At 39.8% G+C, this 16042-nt stretch overlaps 1 protein-coding gene across 1 annotated transcript in view; it reads right to left on the bottom strand.

Annotated features, from left to right (window-relative positions):
• Window positions 1-16042, bottom strand: part of PPP1R36 (protein phosphatase 1 regulatory subunit 36) — a 71415-nt gene that overhangs the window by 44709 nt on the left and 10664 nt on the right. The window contains exons 4-8 of the mRNA XM_077908416.1: window positions 12260-12346; window positions 11323-11420; window positions 11159-11225; window positions 7989-8087; window positions 2741-2875 (exon numbers count right to left, since the gene is read on the bottom strand). Coding sequence (XP_077764542.1) covers window positions 2741-2875; window positions 7989-8087; window positions 11159-11225; window positions 11323-11420; window positions 12260-12346 — 486 coding nt within the window. The remainder of the gene's footprint in view (window positions 1-2740; window positions 2876-7988; window positions 8088-11158; window positions 11226-11322; window positions 11421-12259; window positions 12347-16042) is intronic.

Here is a 16042-nt window from a genome sequence, read left to right as displayed (position 1 = left end):
TCCCCCCAGCCATCCCAAATTCATATGTTGAGGTCTTAACAACTATCATGGTTGTAACATTTTAAGGTGGGGCCTTTAGGAGGTAATTAGGTTCAGATGAGGTCATGAGGGTGGAGCCACCATGATGGGATTAGTGTCCTTTTAGGAACAGAGAGGGGCACCTGGATGATTTGGTTAAGCCTCTGCCTTTGGCTCAGGTCATGATCTCAAAGTCCTGGGATTGAGCCCCACATGGGGCTCTCCACTCACCAGCAAATGTGTTTCTCCCTCTCCTCTCTGATCTCTCTTGCTTTGGTTCTCCCTCAAATAAATAAATAAAATCTTAAAAACAAAAACAAAACAGAAAGAAAGACTAAGGCTTTCTCTTTCCATCATGGAGGGACCCAGGGAGAAGGCAGCTGTCTGCAAGCCAGGAAGAGAGCCCTCACCAGAACTCAACAATGCTGGCCTCCTGATCTCTCACTTCCAGGCTTCAGAACTATGAGAAAACAAATTTCTGCTGTTTAAGCCATTCAGTCTCTGGTAATTTGTTATGGCAGCCAGAGCTCATACAAACCTCAAATTCTAGTTTTCTCAATTTGAAGTGACACTTTGAAGCCAGAATAAATTAGAGTAATATTGAGGAAAAGTAATTTTTTTAAGGGCGGGGAAGAGCAGAGCAGGGGAGAAAGAATCCCAAGCAGGCTCCACACCCAGCTAGGAGCCCAACACAGAACTTGATCTCATAATCCTGAGATCATGACATGAGCTGAAATCAAGATTAGTACACTTAACCAATTAAGTCACCTAGGTGCCCCTGAGAAAAAGCTATTTTACCAGTCATTGAAGAGGAAACTGTAAAGCTGATGATGAACTTGTATGACTATTGAATAGCATCAGAAACAAAGTAGAAATGTTCAAATATAGATTTTTAACATTTTCATAATATGCAAAAACATAAGCATCAAAACAAAAGCAAAAAACTAGAAAAAAAATGGCCAAGTCTTGCTATATGAAACATAAATTATATAAATACTCACTTTCTGATAATGGTTAAAACCAGAAGAGGCAGTAATTAACTTTAATAATTCATAATATTAATATAAAAAACAAGCAATAAATTATTTTATACAGAAAAAGAGCACAGACCCCACAGACATGAAAAATATTCAAAATCAAATAAAATAGCTTTAAGCTTTTTTTTTTTTAGGTTTTAAGCTATCAAAAATATTAAACTAATAGAGCTAGGTATGCTTACTGCTGATGTGATACAAAATGTTTTAACCTTTTTGGAGAATAATCTGGCAATATGTAACAAGAGCTAGAAAACTACTGATGCCTTCTAAGTAAATATATTTGGGTAATAAGCCATAAGTAAGCAGCCCAAATAGAGTAATTTATATAAAGATATCCAATGCAGAAATATAATGAAGCAGAAAAACTGAAACCACATAAGCATGCACAGAAGGGATGGTGAAGCAAACTAGTATATTACACAATAGAATAACTATAGTTGCTATTCAAAGTGGTAGGTTAAATTATGAAAACAGAATAACAGAATAAAGTACAAAGAAAATATAGAACATAAAGAATACAGAAATACCTGTATTTTGAAAATGTGGGGAATGTGGATAGAAACCGTGAATTCTGTTTTTTTCCTATAAAGTTAAAAATAAGAGTTCTGGCCATGGTGTGGCTCCTGAGCCTACTGTGATAAAACAATTTTAAAAAATTGTCCTGTGATAAGACAATTAAAAAAAAAGATTTTAAGTAATCTCTACACCAAATGTGGAACTCAGACTCACAACCCAGAGATCAAGAGGTGGGTGCTCTACTGAGCCAGCCAGATGCCCTATGAGACACTTACATTTAAATTATAGTAATATATAAACTGTCATTCTTTATTTTTTTTAAGATTTTATTTACTTATTCATGAGAGACACACAGAGAGGGAGAGGCAGAGACACAGGCAGAGGGAAAAGCAGGCTCCATGCGGGGAGCCAGATGCGGACTCGATTCAGGGTCTCCAGGATCAGGCCCTGGGCTGAAGGCGTCGCTGAACGGCTGAGCCACTGGGGCTGCCCTAAACTGTGATTCTTTTTTTTTTTTTTTTTTTAAGATTTATTTATTTATTTATTCAGAGAGAGCGAAAGAGAGGCAGAGACACAGGCAGAGGGAAAAGCAGGCTCCATGCGGTGAGCCGGATGCGGGACTCGATTACCGGCCTCCAGGATCAGAGCCCGGGCTGCAGGCGGCACTAAACCACTGCACCACCGGGGCTGCCCCTAAACTGTGATTCTAAGGGAAAGATTATCCCCCATAAACAATGTCATCATATAACCCCCACCTTACTAGCATGTACCCACAGCTATTGTTGCTGCAAAATGAGAGGCAGAAGGGCAGGGGACACACCCAATGTCCCCTTCACCACTGCTCATCACCAGGCCTCCTGTCTGCAGTAGCCACGGCGCCCTGGTCCACAGCAGGAAGACTTCCAGGTTGAGAGCAAGATTCCACTGAGCCAATATACCCTTAGAGAAGAGTCTTTTAAACCTAAGCAATGTGGATTCTGGGATTCTTCCCAAACTTGGCTTTCTCAAACAAGACACATGTGTTTGAGGCAGAGTCTCACGTGAGTCCATTGATTCTGTACAACAAAAAAGAAAACTTTCACAAGGGCACCAAAATTCAAATTTAAGGATCTTAAGGATATGAAAAATAAACAAGTGAAGATCTCATGAAATAATAAGTGTGCACTTACTTTCCACAGCACATATGATGCTTATCAGGCATAGCCAAGCCCAGGACAAGGATGCAGTACTTCTGTGCTAAGTATTTCTGTGCTGCTTCTAACTTATTTATAACCAATTCCATCTCTTTTTTCTCTACAAGGCCCCTGAAAAGAAAGTGATCATTTGGATTAATTTGGGCAAATGTCAGTATTTATTAGCAAAAAGTCAGAAATGTAAACTATTTTGAAAAAAATGCAAGTGAGTCAACACATCTCACTTATCCTTCTGTTTATTTGATTTGAGCTATGGCAGAGGGAGGGTCTCCAAGCCCTTTGATAGATATTGTAATCAGCATCTCAAGTTTATGGTGAATTTCCACTTTTTAATATTCTTTAGAGTATGTATCCTTCATTTTACATATAGGCAGCCCTAATTTATATAGAACAACTCAACTAACAAATTACCTATACTGGTTTCTGAGGTACCTAGCAGCCCATTTTCCTGCTGTTCTGTTAAAAGAGCTATGGAGACTTCCCCTTCAGCTTCCCCTAAATTTCTGATATTACTACTAAGTTTGAAGGCTCAATGTTTGAACTACTCAATGCTTCTTTATTCTCAGTTCTGTGTTTGCTGACAAGCATGTGTGGGCCACGACTCTCGTAACTTTGATATCTTTTTTTTTTTTTAAGATATTTATTTGACACACAGAGAGCGCACAAGCAGGGGGAGCAGCAGGCAGAGGGAGAGGGAGAAGCCGTCTCTTTGCTAAGCAAGGAGCCTGATGCAAGTCTCAATCCCAGGAACCTGGGATCACAACCTGAGCCAAAGTCTATGCTTAAACCGATGGAGCCACCTGGAGCCACCCGGCGGCGTGTCTGGCATCAATTATAATAACCTTGCTTCCCTGTGCAAACACTGCCCAAGTTCCAATTGAATTGCAAATAAACTTTCCAAAAGACAGCCTTTTCATAGGTTACAGTGTATCTGGAGCCTAATTTTAGAGTTTTTGCAGTACAATATAGTAGGAAACAATATTGTTAACAATACATTTCAGTGATTGCTATTGAAAAGTGAAGTGTCACTGGCTTTTTATCTGCCTTTTAATTTTCAAAAAGATTTAAACCCAATGAAATGCACTCTTAAACAACAGGGACAAATTACTGCCCTTTTTGATGTTAACCACTAGACAGACCACATGAGGATATGTTGTGGAGGAAGGGGTTTAAGGATAATAGAGATATTTCAAAGCACAAATTGTTATCACATGTGGTGAGAAGGCTTGTGAGTCACTGAAATAAGATGAGTTTCTGGAATAAGGTGAGTTCCAACTTTAAATGCCCATATTTCATATAATCCAAACACCTACACCTACCTGCACCCCAATGGCCATCACTATGCCTACCTCCCTGTTTCCTTCAGCAGCTGCCACCCTCTCTTACCCTTCACTCCTACTTTACCAGAGCTGCCAATAGCTAATATGTCTCTTTTGCTATTGAAAACAAAATAATAAAAAAATGCCTTGAAATTTTTAGGCCAATAGTTCCTTTTTTTAAAAAAATAAATTTATTTTTTATTGGTGTTCAATTTACCAATATACAGAATAACACTCAGTGCTCATCCCGTCAAGTGCCCCCGTCAGTGCCCGTCACCCATTCACCCCCACCCCCCCACCCTCCTCCCCTTCCACCACCCCTAGTTCATTTCCCAGAGTTAGGAGTCTTTATGTTCTGTCTCCCTTTCTGATATTTCCCACACATTTCTTCTCCCTTCCCTTATATTCCCTTTCACTATTATTTATATTCCCCATATGAATGAGAACATATAATGTCCTTCTTGGATTGACTTACTTCACTCAGCATAATACCCTCCAGTTCCATCCACGTTGAAGCAAATGGTGGGTATTTGTTGTTTCTAATGGCTGAGTAATATTCCATTGTATACATAGACCACATCTTCTTTATCCATTCATCTTTCGATGGACACCGAGGCTCCTTCCACAGTTTGGCTATTGTAAGCCAATAGTTCCTAAGCTCAGATATACTTAAGAATCACCTGGGAGGGGATCCCGGTGTGGCTCAGCGGTTTGGCGCCTGCCTTTGGCCCAGGGTGTGATCCTGGAGTCCTGGGATCAAGGCCAATGTCGGGCTCCCTGCATGGAGCCTTCTTCTCCTCTGCCTGTGTCTCTACCTCTCTCTGTGTCTTTCATGAATAAATAAATAAAATCTTAAAAAATAAATAAATAAAACAAGTATAATCCTTTGGTAAAAAAAAAAACTGATAATAATTTCAAGTGCCGTAAATTGACCATAAATTTGAGCCCAATAATCTCTCCTGGAAATGTATCCTTCCTTTTTTAAAATATTTTTTTATTGTAGGTACTTTATTTTTTAAAATATTTTATTTATTTATTCATGAGAGACACAGGCTCCATGGAGGGAGCCCAATGCGGGACTCGATCCCGGGGCTCCAGGATCACGCCCTGGGCCGAAGGCAGGCGCTAAACTGCTGAGCCACCCAGGGATCCCCGAAATGTATCCTTCTTAAAAAAAATATCCAAAATTAAGGGGGAAATCTAATGCATGAAATATTCAATAATATTCAATTATTACCTATCTGTCTATCAGGAAAACTGGCAAGTCCCAAAACTATATAAAATGGAGGTGGAAAAGTAGTAATGCCAGCTGTGGTAATACAGCCAGGTACTGTTTAAGGACTCAACATTTATTAACATAAGAATCTCCATAGGATTTATTCCAGCACCAAAGTCCGTACCCTTAACCACCATATGTACTATACTGCCTCTTAATAGATGAGTCAATCAGTCAATAACACACATTAGCTTGATGGAAATCATGCCCCCACTAAAAATTATAATCTATGAAGATTGTAATACCTTGAAAAATACTTATGCTATGACATTTTTAAAAAGATTTTATTCATTTATTTGAGATAGCAAGAGAGAGAGAATGAGTGGAGGGGTGAGGTAGGAGGGGGGGACAGAGGAAGAAGCAGACTCCCCACTGAGCAGGGAGCTCAATGAGTCTCAGGGCTTGATCCCAGAACCCTGGGATCATGACCTGAGCCAAAGGCAGACACTTAACTGACTGAGCCACCCAGGCGCTCCTGATATAATGTTTTAAAACTGCATAATTTTACCTTCGTACAGATCCTAAATACAAATGGAGAAATTCTGTATAATAGAGTTTCGCTGATTGGTAAGGGTGGACACGCTGCACAGTGGCTTAGGCGTAGGCATGGGAGTTAGATAGATCTGGGCTCCCATCTCAGCTCCCCCACCAACCAAGCAAGTCACCTCCAGCCAGCTCCTTAACCTCTCTGAGCCTTAGCTTCTTCATTTGTAAAATGGGGGTAAGGCTCCATCTGGCATTGGGGCTTTTAATCATCTAAAATCACAGCAGGGGTACCTCTGTACCCCTCTCAGCTCTCCTCTCACAGGTTGTAGGCTTTCCTTTCAAGTGGCAACCTCTGGGTTAAGATAAATATGCCCTATCTCATCTAATCTGGATGGGAACACTGTAAAGTAGATACTATTATCCCTGTTACACCTCAATTGTTTGATTAAAATAGATTTTTTTCCTCAAAGTTATTTAAGTTCAGATATCTCAATATAATCCATATTTATTTCTATTATAATAAGTAAGCGGACTACTGGAAGCCCAAAGTGAAAAATTATTTTAAGTATCTTAGAATCACCAATCATTTTAAGGCTTGGATTATTCTCTTATTCTGTAACTGATTCCTTCTAAGAAAGTCCACCTTATACCATTGAGCTCTAATAAGCTTTAGTGGGTTTCAAAAACAACTAAGAAACTTTTTTTCTCTGTAACATATTCTAATAAATTATGAAATGAAACAAATGTCTGCTAAATTAGCACTAACCCCCAGAATTAGAAAATGCCACATAAAATATAAACTCATGTGCTGCCAAAAGTCTAAGTTCTTTTGGGGGATGAAGACTCCTTAAACCTCGTGAGCCTCCAGCTGGCTGAGCCCTTTTGCTTGCCACCATAGAAACAACACTTCACAATCTCCGGCTGCTCTGCTGTGCCCAGAAATAGTACAGATACGATATATTATGATGGCTTCACTGGAGCAGCAGTGTTTGAATTATTTATCTAGTTCTTTACAGAACTGCTGCCCAGATACATTAATCTATCCATAAAATGCTTTTCAAACTGCTTGGTTGTACACAAGGATTTTGCATTTTAAAAACATCCCATAGCAACAAATTGATGACTCGAACAGCATTCCTAACAGTTAAATCATTGGGTTGGTTCCACACATACTAGGGAGGGCAGCCTAGGCACTTGGAAAGTTCCATGGCTTGCAAAAGGTCACCAAGGCTGAGAGGCATTGTTCTGCTCTGGCCTCCCAAGTTCCCAGATTCTTGCTCTGTAAAGCTCTGAGTCACCTCTGCCTAAAGCAGTTAAATTCTTCCTATGTAGGCTAAGAAATCTTGTTTTCTTCTGTGTTATGGAATAACATTTTGGTCATATCTATTAATTTTTTCATTCTTAGTTTTTTTCATTAGATGCTTACAAAAGCCCTAGCAAGAATTTCATAAGCATAAAAAGCACAGAACCAATATCTCTATCTGCACTGTCAGATATGGTAGCCATGAGCCACCTGTGGCTACTGAGCCCTAACTGTGGTTAGTCTAAATTGGTGTATATTGTAAGTATAATATTGATATCGGATTTCAAACACTTACTACAAAAAGTAAAGTATGTCATCACTAATCTTTTAATATTTGACTACATGTTGCAATGACATTTTTGAGTCATTACATTAAATATGTTATTAAAATTAATTTCAGGGGCAGCCTGGGTGGTTCAGCAGTTTAGCACCGCCTCCAGCCCAGGGCCTGATCCTGGAGACTCGGGATCGAGTCCCACATCGGGCTCCCTGCATGGAGCCTGCTTCTCCCTCTGCCTGTGTCTCTGCGTCTCTCTCTCTCTGTCTCTCATGAATAAATAAATAAAATCTTAAAAATTTAATTTCACTTTTATATTAAATTTTAAGTTACATATGTGGCTCTCATATTTCTACTGGGCAGTGCTGGTCTACATTATCTGGAATATTTTGTTGCTAGAATAATCATTTGAATTATTCAGTGAGTTTTAAAAACTGAAGAACTCCTCCCATGTAAAACGTTTTAGTATACTCCAAAAATTAAAAAATTTCCATCATCTCTTTACCTTAGTTTTAATATTGTCAATGATAAAATTTTAAAGTGCACTACAAAATCCTACTTACACCATATAGCTTTTGGGTTGTTTTTCCAGTGAGTTTTTTTCCAAGTAATGAGATAAATAGTACAATAATGCCATGAGGAAATTGTCAAGATTCTTATTCCTGTGGGGAGAGTTTAAAAAAAAAAAGAAGAAGAAAGAAAGGAATACTAACATGTTTTTTTCAAATATTTATTTAAATTCTAATTAGTTAATATATAGTATATATTTCAAACATAAAACATAGTATAAATACATTTCCAACATTAAACATACAGTATAAACATATTTCAAACATAAAACCTCATATTTCAAACACGAGAATAAGTAGGAATACACATTATATCATGTCTATCACACAACTAATTTACCATTCAAAATTCTATCTACTGTACTATTGAAGATGTAAGAAATCTGATTTTTATGACCAAACTTCTTGGAATGTCACACACTAAATTATAGTTTTGCCTATCAATTAGTTTAAATTTTTGTTTTCATTAAACAAATAATATTTTACATTGTTTAAAATATGTAAGGTAAAAAGTCCTCTCACTCCTTTGCTACCATTCTACTTCCAAGTGGTAGCCACTGCTAAGAGTATAATGAATCTTTTCTAAACTTTCCAAAGTACAGACAATTACCCAGAAGGTCCTCCCTCACCAACACACAGACATGTACATGAATATATGGCTTAAAATTTTCTTTGGTAACAAGGAAGATAATGCTATACACAAGTCTTTGCAAATTGCTTTTTTTTTTTTTTAAGATTTTATTTATTTATTCATGAGAGACACACACACGGAGAGGCAGAGACACAGGCAGAGGGAGTAGCAGGCTCTATGTAGGGAGCCCAATGTGGGACTCGATTCCGGGACCCCAGGATCACGCCCTGAGCAGATGCTCAACCACTGAGCCAACCCAGCCTCCCTGCAACTTGGTTTTGTCACTTACCTGCTTAGCATGGTACTATGTATCGATATATGAAACTGTGTATCGATTTTTCTCATTCTTTTAAAAGCTGGGTAAAGTATTCTATATCATAATTTATTTAACTAGTTCTCTATTGATGAGTATGTAGGTCTCTTAAAAATGTTATTGACATGGCTGCAGTAATTATCCTTATGGCCACATCTCTGAGTAACTTCCTAGGAGTGAGGTTGGTAGGGCATGGCGGAGAGCATATTAGAGTTTCATAGCTTTGCTCTAGGAAAAGGTTGCACTGATTCACAATTCCATCTCATTTGTTTTAAAACTAGAAGCTTTGGGACACCTGGATGGCTCAGTGGTTAAGCATGTGCCTTTGGCTCAGGGCGTGATCCTAAAGCCCCGGGATCAAGCTCGGTATCAGGCTCCTTGCATGGAGCCTGCTTCTCCCTCTGCCTGTGTCTCTGCCACTCTCTTTCTGTGTCTCTCATGAATAAATAAATAAAACCTTTTAAAAATAAATAAATAAAACTAGAAGCCTTTGCTTTCTAACTATCCTCACAAGATTTTTGCTGCTTCCTATCTAGCAAATGCAAATTCTTAACTGGCATTCTTTCTTCAACCATCCCTTGACAACTGGATGAAGATAAGCATTGTAGGTTTTTCCCCCCCATAATGTTCATAACTACCTGTCCTGGGTTGGGTTCTCCCAGAGACGGACTCTGAGACAAAGATGTGAGAATAAGTAGTTTACTTGGGAAGTGTTCACAGGAAACATCAGTAGCAGGGTGGGGAAGTTAGACAGGGAAGAGAAGGAAGCCCACAAAGTGGGCGTTAACAAGTTCATTCATTATCCCTGTGGACAAACATAGTTCAGTCCTGAGGTGGGGGGGTACTCTGGGAGACAGTTCAGAAAGCTTCTCAGAGTTATCTCGACAGGTGAAAATTGGGATATTTTTGTACCAACTCTCTGTCTAGCACAATCCAGATGGAAGGCTGCTTCTGGGACACTGACTCACTGGTGCTTCCAGCTTGCCTTGTAGTCAGGCTGAGTGTGCTCCTGCTGTGGAATAAAGCTTCAGGTGTTTGCCACAAGCAGCCTTTGCTGAACACTGAGAGAATTTGGGAGGGCTGCCAATGGTTGCGTACCCAGTTCTCACTGAGTACTCACAAGTGTGGCAACATGAGGAGCACCTTCCACCCACCCGTGTATGGAGTCACAATGACTTCTAATTTTCTATCCGAGGAAATAAGCTTAGAAAGGGCAAGAAGTTGCCCTGGTAGAGTCATACACCTAGTACTTGCTGGGGCTCCAACATGGAGAAAACTGATCTTCAGTAAATGAATATACTTGATGGGTGAACAGAGAGCTAGCTAAGGACAAGGCATGAGCTTGGGGCAGCACATTGACAAGTCCTTGAAACAGGCAAAGGGGCATTCCTCTAAGGACTCAACTGCCTTGATGTTCATACTTTGCTAAGGGCAGAAGGCAATCTTAGCCCAACCCCCAGGAGCCTATAAGTCTGCTTTAACATAAAAATTCCTTTAAAAATGTCCCTTTATCGCTAAACCCCCAAGATAGGTGTTGGCAATCATCCTGCAAGCACATGACCCACCAATATACATCTTACGATATAGATCTGAAGGGTCTCATGACTCAGGTTTTATTAGATGGTAATAAGTGATCTTTTCCCAACAACAGCTAGCCCCCTCAAGGTCCTGGAACCTTGCTTCCAAAATTCCTTAGAGAGTATGCTATCCTCAAAGCCCTCCCAACTCCAAGGTATATAATCAGTCACCCCTCACAGGCCCAGGGCAGCAGTTCTTCCTGCCTATGGGTCCTGTCCCTGTATTTTAATAAAACCACCATTTTGCACCAAAGACATCTCAAGAATTACTTCTTGGTTGTCAGCTCCAGATCTCACCTATATTCCAAAATGTTTCAAGAATTCTTTCTTGATCGTCAGGTCCAAACCTCACTTATATTCCAAAACTTCATCAATACCCTCTAACTGTTTACAAAGATAATGTGGTCTTTCTGGGACTTTGACAATGTGCTCTCCATACTCCTTGCCCTAGGACTTCATTTTGGGCTCCTGTGACTTCTGGCTTCCTGTCTTTGATCCCAGTCTTTGAGACTGAGTCCTGAGGGGATGGTTTGCATAAAGCCTGCCCCATGTCCTATCTCCAAAAAACATATTTATCATCATTCATCAGTTGCAATTCAAATTAAGGATAAAACATCTAAAATGTCTCAGGAGCATTACATACCTCATAAATATTGTAAAAGAACAGATCCGCTGCATCTCAGTATCTTGTAGCAAAAACAAAGCAACAACTGAAAGGAGAGAAGATGGCCAATTGAAGAGAGGGACAAAGGGCTCCCTCAGAGGCTCACCCTAGATAGCATATGTGATAACGAAACAGTTACTCACATTTAGCATCATGTAGTGTCACATTGCCCTGCTGACCTCGTTTTCCTAAGGCTTTAGGTGACTTATCATCTCTTGAAGCAAATTTTTTATCTGTCAACCTGTTTTGGAATAGAATGGTCTCTGGTAGAGCTTTGAAAGGTTTCAGTTGCATTTAATTGATCCTGAGGTACATGAAGCTTTTACGATAAAGAGAGCCTGAGTGTCAAAACCCAAAAATGGGTTTTGTTTAATGTAGGAGAATTTTGGAATGCCTTGTATTAAACATTATATTTACCATGCTAGGGGTAGGAGAAATGTACACTGCCTGACATAAAATGTAAATACCAATTCCATCTAAAACAGAGCATTTAAAAATAAAATAAAATAAAATAAAATAAAATAAAATAAAATAAAATAAAATAAAATAAAATAAAATAAAATAAAATAAAACAGAGCATTTAAATAATCTACTAATCATCTACTTAGGTACTCTATGGTGTAGCTACCATTTTCAGATTTTAAAAAACATATAAAATGTTGAACATTTGCTATGAGCCAGATTATCACAGGGATACATTTGCAGGGACTACTGTTACTGCCTCCCATGATTGAGAAATAGTGCATGTTCTCTCCTTAATGGGTATCTGCACATCAACCTCAGATAATGGTATGATATTTTCTTAGAGTTTGTGAAAAGTTGGGATCCCTGGGTGGCGCAGCGGTTTGGCGCCTGCCTTTGGCCCGGGGCGCGATCCTGGAGACCCGGGATCGAATCCCGCGTCGGGCTCCCGGTGCATGGAGCCTGCTTCTCCCTCTGCCTGTGTCTCTGCCTCTCTCTCTCTCTCTGTGACTATCATAAATAAATAAAAAAAAAAAAAAAAAAAAAGAGTTTGTGAAAAGTTGAGCCATTCTGCTGAGAGGAGCTGTCAGCAGCACGGCCATAGTTTGGAAAAGATACCTGTCTGCAGCTGGACCATCAGTTTCAGCAAAGTGTATTGCTTTGCCTTTCTTCCCTTTTTCCTTGAGTTCTACTGCAGGTGTAAAACTGGAATACAAATGAAAAAATTAGGAACTTGACCTTTCCCCAGGGGAAGGCTGATCCTAGCAGGACAGTGGCTCATGGGATCTTAAGACTTGAAGATGTTATGAGTGGAGTCTGGGAAGGCTCCAAGGCACCGTGGTACTCGATTCACATATTTTACATATGGAACAACCATTTAGAAAAAGATGAACATTTCAGACTTTATGCTCTGCCTCTATGTATCAGCAGTCTCCAGAACATCACCATACACAAAACATTTCCATCTGAAAATGTTTCGGTAACTTCACAAGAAACAGAAAGTTCATGATAAGCCTGGAAAAATGTTTTTATTTATTGAGCATCTCTGACGCACCAAGTGCTTTTAGGCATAGTCTTATTCAATCACAGTAACTCTAGGGGGAAGATATTACTAGTATGGCCATTTTTTTACATACAAGAAAACTGAAGCTTAGAAAGAGATTAAGTAACATGACCAAGATCACTAACCATGTGTCAGAGCCAAGACCGGGGTCCAGGATCTCTCACCACAGAGCCATGCATGTACCCACCAAGCAATCCTGTCTCCTGAGCTGTCATCTCAGTTGTCACTGCTGTGGACGCTTCTAAGTGCCTTGACTGTCTCTCAGAAGGTTTCAGGACCCTTTAATGAACTCAAGGTTAAGTTCTAAGGTCATACAAACATTTACTAAGTGGTAACAGTGCTGAGTAAGAAGGGACAACGACTGAGCAACACACACACATGCTGAGGCCATACTCTGTGTCATCCATTGCTCTGATGTGAAAATAAAACGGTCTCCATTATAGTCAATCCACAGCCTCTTGGGAATTTCAGCAAATGCTTAATAGAAAAACCAAGAAAAACATTTTGAAGACCAGCAGAATGTGGTTCCTGCCTTTCAGAGAGTACGTTTTCTAGGGGAATTGGGAGGGGGGGGGAGGTCTACCAAATACATTGGTTTGGAAACCCATTGTGGATTAGAATTTTCATTCTTCTGTCTGAACCAATGCCACAGTGATAACACAACCCAGAAGCCTAATCTCTGCCCACAGCTTCATGCCCCTCTGCTAAGCTTAAGTGCAGGTATAGTAATAGAAGCACATTCCCCCAGACTTTACTCATTCTCTAAAGATGGATGTCAATCATGTATACTCTCTTCATCTCCTTGTCAACACAACAGTTTTTTATATTTTAATAGGTGTGGGGGTTTTGTGTGTGTGTGTGTGTTTTGACACAATAGTTTTGAAACAACTTTCTTTGAAAATTTTCTGGAAAAAAAAAAATTTTCTGGGACTGATATTACTCACAAAGTAATCATTTTAGAGAAATACTTTCCCATGGGAATAATAAAGTTAATCAATTTGGTTCTTTCTTCCTCCAAGAGTTTTTGCCAACCTCCCAGCAGTTTTCAGGTTGTAAAACGGGTTAGCTCCTAAAAGCATGTATATCATGTCACCGCAAGGGAATGATCCTTTGCATTTTTCTACTTTTCTTTTTTCTAAAGACCATTGGCACCAACTTGGTCAGTGGATGATTTCTAAGCTTTTCATCCTTTTTGATGCTACTCTTATCACTAATATCCAAGGACTGGATATTTAGTGGGGAGGGTATGCTGAAGTACTAAGGGGATGGGTGAAAAAAAATGGAAGAATACCATTTTTTTTTTTTAAGATTTTATTTACTTATTCATGAGAGGCAGAGAGGGAGATGCAGAGGGAGAAGCGGGCTCCCTCTGGGGAGCCCAATACAGGACTCCATCCTAGGACTCTGGGATCATGACCTGAGCCAAAAGCAGATGTTCAATCATTGAGCCATCCAGGCATCCCAGAATACCAAATGTTGATGGTGGCTACCACCAAAGAGGATCAGGTGAGGCAGAGAGGTGAAATGGTGTTGAAGACATCTAGCTTCCAATCTGTATACTTCCATTTTATTTGAGGTTTTTTTTTTAATAACAAGACTATATTATTTCTTGCATTCCTACAAAAAAGTTGATAGAGGCCCATACAAACACTATATGGTAGATATGTTATATTGACAGACCATTTAAATAGCCTTTAATAAAATAATCAAATCTCCCAAACAAATCCAGACTTAAGAAAATTTATTTTATTTTTTAAAAACTTTTTTAAAGATTTTATTTATTTATTCATGAGGCAGAAGAGAGAGAGAGAGAGAGAGAGAGAGAGGCAGAGACATAGGCAGAGGGAGAAGCAGGCTCCATGCAGGGAGCCTGACATGGGACTCGATCCTGGGACTCTGGGATCACGCTCTGAGCCAAAGGCAGATGCTCAACCACTGAGCCACCCAGGCGTCCCCCCAAAATTTATTTTTTAAAAAGATTTTATTTATTTATTCATTTGAGAGAGCACGAGCAGGGGGAATGGCAGAGAGAAAAGGAAAAGCTACTTTTTAAAAGCCTACCTAAAAAAAAAAAAAAAAGCCCGGGTGGCTTAGTTGGTTAAGCATCTAAGCATCTACCTCTGGCTCAGGTCATGATCTTGGGGACCTGGGATTGAGCCCCATGTGAGGCTCCCTGCACAGCCATTTTCCTTCTCCTTCTGCCATTCCCTCTGCTTATGCTCTCTCTCTCTCTCTCTCTCTCAAATAAGTAAAAACCTTTTTATATTTTAAGTAGCTCAATGCTGGGATCAAACAACCCTAAGACCAAGACCTGAACTGAGATTGAGTTAGATGCTTAACTGACTGAGCCACTCAGGTGCCCCCCAGACATTTTCTAATGGCTCTCTGAAGCCATTTCTTGCAAGGTGCCTGTGCAGATTCCTTCATATAACCACCCTAAATAAGAACACAAAGTTGTTTGCATGTTTCTCCTTGGATCATCACACTGTTTTGGCCACTTAAAAGCCATTGGCAGTTAACTTTCCTACCCCAGGCTAGGGAAATGACAGGTCACCAGTTCTCCCAGGATTTCTCTTCTCTGGAAGACAAGAGTAGATAGATATACCCAATCTCAGTTACTGTCAAATGAAATTACTGTCTCCTATCCTTTTCTCAGTCCTATCCCTATAATTCAAAGTGTCTTGCCCTAATTTAAGATGAGAGACACGAAGTGCTTGTCCTTAGCCAGTAGGCTGACATTTACTGCTGAGCCTCTAGACATTATTTTCTCTCAGACATACCTTCCCTACTTCACACTTGTCTGAGTGGTGGTTCACATGAGTCAAGTTATTCTTTACCTTGACTGGTGAGAAGTCTTTCTCCCTGTGAGTGCCCTGCTATAGCCCTATAGGCAGACTACACTCACAGTGCATTTGAAATCACTAGAAAGTGTCACTAGTAATAACTGGAAGCTGTCCTTTGAATCATAATTCTGACTAGCTCCCAAACCACAGTCTGAGCTAGTTCTGTGCCCTCCTGCAGTCTCTACCATCTTCCCCTCCATCTGGCAACCCATTTAGTATCTGGGCCTTTCACAGACCACATTTTGTTCATTCACAGTATTACAACATAATTATACCGTTTCCCTTTGCCCTGAAATAAATGACAAAAAGAATCATAGTTTCCACTAGAATCCATCACTAAAATGCAGAGGGCTGGATCACTCTTGGCTTCCACATAAGTTAGAGCTCCTTGGTGGTTATTAGAGTTCTCTCAAGCCGTGAGGAAAGACAAGAGTAGTTCAGGGTTTCTGGAGGGATAGTTTCCTCAGCTGTATGTCTGTAGGAGAGTCAATGACC

The sequence above is a fragment of the Canis aureus genome, chromosome 9 (genome assembly GCF_053574225.1).
Source record: "Canis aureus isolate CA01 chromosome 9, VMU_Caureus_v.1.0, whole genome shotgun sequence".
Classification (NCBI taxonomy): Eukaryota; Metazoa; Chordata; class Mammalia; order Carnivora; family Canidae; genus Canis; species Canis aureus.
This window is presented reverse-complemented; position numbering and strand designations above follow the sequence as displayed.